Source organism: Myotis davidii, unplaced genomic scaffold (assembly GCF_000327345.1).
Source record: "Myotis davidii unplaced genomic scaffold, ASM32734v1 scaffold223, whole genome shotgun sequence".
Taxonomy (NCBI): Eukaryota; Metazoa; Chordata; class Mammalia; order Chiroptera; family Vespertilionidae; genus Myotis; species Myotis davidii.
Window position 1 is genome coordinate 871,402 of NW_006294609.1, and position 6,542 is coordinate 877,943.

A 6,542-nucleotide genomic window follows, 5' to 3' on the forward strand; every position below is an offset into this window, starting at 1 on the left:
GAGCGCAGCCTGGGGTGCGGGGCCCCTGCTGAGCCCGCCGGGCCGCGACCGCGGCGGAGCGCAGGGCCTGTGTGACCGTGCAGCCGGGAGTGCGTGCGCGACCCCGCGGGGCTCCCCTACGGGCTGCTGTCCCTGAACCCGCTCCTCTGGCCCTGGCCGGGGGCCCAGGTGGCTGCAGAGCTGCCCACGCCTCCGGGGGACGCTGTCAAGGGCCGCCATGGAGACGCCTGCCCCGAAGCCCCCGGAGACAGGTACCATCCGCTCTTTCAGGCAGTGGGCCTGTGGGTTTGCATTGAGGAGACTGACAGGTCAGGCTGGTTCCCCAGAGCACCAGCCGAGTCGGGGTGCTGGCTCCACCGGGCCCAGCCATTTGTTCCCACTGTCGAGCGTGCTGATGAGTGGAAGGAAATGGCAGTGTTTTCCTTCTAAACTGCAGCGTCTGACGCTGCGTGGCAGAATTAACCCCCGATTCTGTATCAGGTTATGCCACGCACCGGGGCTCGCTCCCCACCCCACCTGCGGGGGTGGCTCCGGACGCCTCTGATGGTCCTGGGTGCCAGGTGGGGAGTGGTTTTTAGCTCCGTCAGCGCAGCTGGGGGCTGTGACTGACCAGCCCGTTACTCATTTCTCCTTCCCAGCTCTGTCCTCTCGGGACCTTGCTCTTCTCAAAGATAATCCGGAGGATAAATGGGGTCAGGGTCTCCTGGAAGCCAGGCCTGAGGTGAGTGGCTGTCTTTTCTTATTTCTGAACATCTTGGTTTTTTAATGTATTTGTTTGTTTTTAAATATATTTTTATTGATCTCAGAGAGGAAGAGAGCGGGAGAGATAGAAACAGTAATGATGAGAATCATTGATTGGCTGCCTCCTGCATGCTCTACACTGGGGATCGAGCCCACAACCCTGGCATGTGCCCTTGACCGTAATCGAACCCGGGACCGTTCAGTCCGCAGGCCCATGCTCTATCCATTGAGCCAAACTAACTAAGGCTGGTGGTTTTGTTTTTGTTTTTGCTTTTTTAACATCTTGTTCTTTATGAAGAGGGTTGGCAGGCTTCTTCAGGAAGCTCTGGGCTTGGGAACAGTTCCAGGTGATGCCCCAGGGGTGTCCAATGGGGGGGGGGGTCAGTTGCCCAGGACCCGCACGCCCACACTGTGCCAGGAGCTCCAAAGAGTGGCTTTAGCAGAGCTCCAGCAAGCAGGTTACATTGAGATCACTTTGCTCACCTCCACATGAAGACCCAGGCGATGGTGGTGGTGGTTGGACCTGCTTGGGGGAGTTTTCTGGTATGAAATCTGGTGTGGGACAGCTGAAGGAAGGGCTGTGTTGCAGTGCTGGGGTGAGAGTGATGGTAGGGGGTGTGTCCCTGTGTGCTTTTCCTCTGTACTGGGCCCTTGACATGGGGCCTCATGTAAAACCAGGAGTTTTAGAGGATCTGGGGGCTCAGCAAGGAATTGGCTCTGGGGCCACTTCTGCAGCTAAGCAGGACCCAAATCCTTCCTTAGAGACTTCGGGTTTTGTTCCACCACCTACACTACCCTACCCATCATAGTATTTAGAAGGATATGGTTGATAAGGAGAGTGTGGGGGAGTGAAAAGGTCTAGAGCAGTTTTTTCTCGGCCTTGGCTGCACATTAGAATCACCTGGGATGAGTCCCAGAAATCAGGATTTTAAAAAGATTCCAGGTGATTCTAATGTGCAGCCAAGGTTGAGAACCACTGCTCTAGCGTGGCAAACTGCGGCTCGCGAACCACGTGAGAGGATTGACTTTTTAATATCATGATTTATTTGTGTGCCTTAATTTTCTGTTTTCCAGTTACTAAGCTCTTTTTGCTTTTATTTTTTTTTAAAATATATTTTATTGATTTTTTACAGAGAGGAAGGGAGAGAGATAGAGAGCTAGAAACATCGATGAGAGAGAAACATCGATCAGCTGCCTCCTGCACATCTCCCACTGGGGATATGCCCGCAACCCAGGTACATGCCCTTGACCGGAATCGAACCCGGGATCCTTCAGTCCGCAGGCTGACGCTCTATCCACTGAGCCAAGCCGGTCTCGGCTAGAGGATTGACTTTTTTAGGATTTTGTGATTCTGTTAACCTCCCACTTGAAAGAGGTGGGGTCTGATTACAGACAGAAATAGCTATCAGACACATGTTGTGAGATGTGCCCAGCTTCTGTAATGTGTTAGAATGTTCTGTAATTCTGTAAAATACTCAAGAGACATGACAATCAAATGCAATACATGATTCTCAATGCCTCACTGATCCAAAAATTCCATCAAAGGCAGTTTGGGACAGTTGAGGAAATTTGAAAATGGATTGATTGTATCTTAGGTCATATTGTATTAATATTCATTTTTGGGGGTGTGATGCTGGCACTGTGATTGTGTAATAGAATATCCTTAGGAGATGCCAGGTTGATGTGGCTCAGTGGTTAAGCGTTAACCCATGAACTAAGAGGTCACTGGTTCAGTTCCAGGTCAGGGCAAGCTGGGTTGCAGGCTCAGTCCCTTTGGGGGGGGGGGGTTGTACAGGAGGTAGTGAATTGATGATGTTTCTCTCACTCCATCCCTCTCTTTTCCTCTCTAAAAAATCAATAAAGGGGAAATATTTTTTTTAAGAGAAGTTACTGGTTAGGGCAGTATGCTGATTTCTTAAGGTTGAATCTTGGATATTGATTTGACACTCTTCTCTCTGCATACAGCATTCACTGCTAGAAATTTCCCTCTAAGCACTGCCTTAGGTACATCCCACAAATTTCATGTTGCATTCTTATTTTTAGTTCAAAATAGTTGTGATTTCTTCTTCAGCGGTGCATTTTTTAGTAGCGTGTTGTTTAGTTTCCAAACATTTGGGGGATTTTCCGATGTCTTTCTATGATGGATTTCTCATTTCATTCTGTGGTAGTCAGAAAAGGAACTTTGCATATTTTGAATTCTTTCAAATGTACTAAGATCTATTTTATTGCCCAGAATGTGGTTTATCTTGGTAAGTGTTCTGTGTGCACTTGACTATGTATTCTGCCCTGGCTGTGAAGCTCATTGGTTAGAGCATCATCCTGATCTGTCAAGGTTGTGGGTTCAATCCCTGTCAGGGCACCTACAAGAAAGCAACCAAGGAATGTGAAAATAAGTGGAACAACAAACCAATATTTCTCTCTTTCTCCCCCCCCATCACCTCTCTCTAAAATCAACAAATAAAGTAAAAAGTATAAGCCACTTTTATTTTTTTTACTTTTTTTAAAAATATATTTTATTGATTGTTTACATAGAGGAAGGGAGAGAGATAGAGAATTGGAAACATTGATGAGAGAGAAACATCGATCAGACATCAATGATGAGAGAGAACCATGGATCAGCTGCCTCCTGCGCGCCCCACACGGGATGGAGCCTGCAACCCAGGCATGTGCACTGACCAGGAATCGAACCCGGGACCCTTCAGTCCACAGGCTGACGCTCTATCCAGTGAGCCAACCAGGCCAGGGCTTTAAGCCATTTTTAGAACTAAAGGTCAAGCCCCTATGACCCCAGAGGGGTCCCCACTTTGGCTGACTACCTGGTAAGCTGCTGGTGGGGTGAGGCCCCTTCTCAAGGCTGACAGTCTGCGCCCCTCGCCTGACGTGGGTGCCGATGTGGATCCCGAGCTTCTCGAAGAGCCTGGGGGCCCCGGGAGCTTGGCCCCAGGCCAGACACTCCCAGCAAATGCTTAAAGGTAGGAACCAGGCTTCCCTCCTTGGTTTATTCTTCGCTCTTACGTTTAACGTAACTACATCGTAACTACATCCCAGCTACAGGAAAGCCAGGCGGGAAAGCCAGGCCCCGTGGCACCGGCATCTTGAAAAAGAGCAGTTAGTCTGCTGCCTGAGGGCAGAGCTGGTGGGGTGGGGGCGGGGGAGCATGAGTGTGGAGACTGTTAGGGGCCACAGCTGGAGCTCAGGGTGGAGCCCCGGGTGGTAGAAGCCTAGGATTTGAGGGCTCGAGGACTGGTGGAGTCATTAGGGGCATTTGTGACTCTTGGAACCAGAGTGACCGGCTTTGGAGGAGGGATGGGCCAGGACTCAGGCCTGGGAGGGCAGGGAGCAGAGGTCAGTAGGAAGGAGGGAGGGAGGGGCAGGCAGGAAGGACATGGAATGGCTCCTTTGGTCTCTTAGGCTCGGAGCTTGCTGATAAGCACAGGGTTTGCTTCCTTAGGGTCAGGGCCTTTGGCAGCGGTGAGATTTGCACTGGGTTTCTGGGTTCTTTGTGTTATTCTCTCACGTTCTCTAAGTTTGACCTTCTTACCCAGAACTCCTCACAGCAGCTTTCTGTCCGTCGTGGCAGGCACAGGGGCTGCCCAGTTAGCCGGGCCCTTCGGGTCCAGAAAGCCAGGGCCAGATGGCGATCCCTGGCCCAGCTATGGTGTGTACGTGGGACTGTGTGACAGAGGGCGTCTAAGCACAACCTTCCACGCTTGGGAGAAGGTCACCAAGGTTAACCCTAATTCCCTGGAAGCAGGAACCCAGTCGGAATCCCTCCCGCCCTGGGTGACTGAGAATGTGTGTCATCCAGGAATCGGTGACTTTCAGGGATGTGGCCGTAGACTTCAGCCAGGAGGAGTGGGGGCAGCTGGACTCTCCTCAGAGGGCCCTATGCCTGAAGGTGCGGCTGGACACAGGCGAGCCAGAACGAGAGGGAGAGGGAGAGGGTGAGGGTGGATAGGGTCCTGGAAGCCCAACCTGCCCTGGACTTTCCAAGGGAGACGGGGGTGGGGGGGATACCCATGGGTTCCTCAGAATGCATGCCTCAACTTGGGTTCCCATTCTGCGACCCCCATCCTCGGGGACGGCCACACCGCTCAGTGCCAGCTCGTGCTGTTCGGGGGGCTCTCCTGTCCTGTCGCTGGTTCTGGAGAGAGAGCTGCAGCCCACAGCCATGCCGCTTCCCCCCCACAAGCAGGGCCTCCGGTCTGTAAGCCAGAAGTGATCTCCCATCTGGAACGAGGCGAAGAGCCATGGCAGGTGCCCAGAGAAGTCCCGGGAGGGGCTCGTCCAGGTGAGAGGGGGGTGCAATGGAAGGATGTGGAGCCCCCGCCCCCACACCCCTCCTACCCCCCCATGTGGCCCTCCCATCACAGCCCTTTTCCTTCCACAGTCCACTGCCCCAGCTCCACCTGCACCTGCTCAGTGCCCCTTCTAGAACCCTCCCTCTTCCTTCCCTTCCTTCATTCCTTGAGCACTGGCTGTGTGCCAGACACGGTGCTGGGAATATAGCAAGAAAACGGGCAAAGACATCTACCTTCTGTTGGCAGGAAACAGCAGTATTTTTTTTTTTAATATATTTTATTGATTTCTTACAGAGAGGAAGGGAGAGGGATAGAGAGTCAGAAATATCGATGAGAGAGAAACATCCATCAGCTGCCTCCTGTACACCCCCTACTGGGGATGTGCCCGCAACCAAGGTACATGCCCTTGACTGGAATCAGACCTGGGACCCTTGAGTCCACAGGCCGACGCTCTATCCACTGAGCCAAACTGGTTAGGCAGTAATTTTTTTCTTTTTTAAAAGAGATATATTTGTATTGATTTCAGAGAGGGAGTGGTGCGGGAGTTCTTTTTCCTCTCTGAAACATGGGACATTTAAATTTTTTTTTTTTTTTTTAGGGTATGAAGTAAATGAGTCTCTTTTTTAATTTATTAACTTGAGAAACATCAATTTATTCCACCAATTCTTTAAATATATGTATTTTTATTGATTTCAGAGAGGAAGGGAGAGAGAGAGATAGAAATATCAATGATGAGAGAGAATTATTGATCGGCTGCCTCCTGTGCACCCCACACTGGGGATTGAGCCTGCAACCTGGGCATATGCCCTGACCGGGAATTGAACCATGACCCCTGGTTCATAGGTCAACACTCAACCACTGAGCCACACCAGCCAGGCTGTTGTTCCACTCATTGGATTCATTGGTTGCTTCTTGTAGGTGTCTGACCAGAATCGAACCCACAACCTTGGCATATTGGGACGAGACTCTAACCAACCAGCCAGGGAAGGACATTTTAAATTTATGGTTTTTGGACTTGTATTTACCCCAGCCAGCACTGCCCTGGTTCTGACACACAAGTCTCTCAGTAGATGTTTCAATAAGTGAATCGTAGCCCTAGCTGGTTGGCTCAGTGGATAGAGCATCAGCCTGTGGACTGAAGGGTCCCCGGTTTGATTCTGGTCAAGGGCACATGCCCGGGTTGCGGGCTTGATCCCCTGTGGTGGGTTTGCAGGAGGCAGCCGATCAATGATTCTCATTACTGATGTTTCTATCTCGCTCTCCCTCCCTTCCCCTCTGAAATCAATTATATACATATGTAGTGCTAGCTGCTTTAAACACAGAACGAGCATACAACCCAGCAATTCCACTCCTAGTTATATATAGGTTCCCCCTGCTACCTGAAGTAGAGCCTTTCTAGGAAACCTTCCATAGGCCAAAATGATAAGAGGTGAAAAAGTACTGTAATTCCCATCGATTTATGTGGAAATGTTTCCCAGGGTTCCCAGCCCCAACATCCAA

General features: G+C 50.9%; 1 protein-coding gene across 1 annotated transcript in view; it reads left to right on the top strand.

Moving 5' to 3' along the window:
- The first annotated feature begins 6 nt into the window (after positions 1 to 6).
- The window catches only part of ZNF74 (zinc finger protein 74), a 9,409-nt gene continuing 2,873 nt past the window's right edge, over positions 7 to 6,542 (top strand). The window contains exons 1-4 of the mRNA XM_015567250.1: positions 7 to 251; positions 639 to 721; positions 4,550 to 4,655; positions 4,700 to 5,032. Of these exons, the coding sequence (XP_015422736.1) occupies positions 218 to 251; positions 639 to 721; positions 4,550 to 4,655; positions 4,700 to 5,032 (556 nt within the window). The 5' untranslated portion in view covers positions 7 to 217. The remainder of the gene's footprint in view (positions 252 to 638; positions 722 to 4,549; positions 4,656 to 4,699; positions 5,033 to 6,542) is intronic.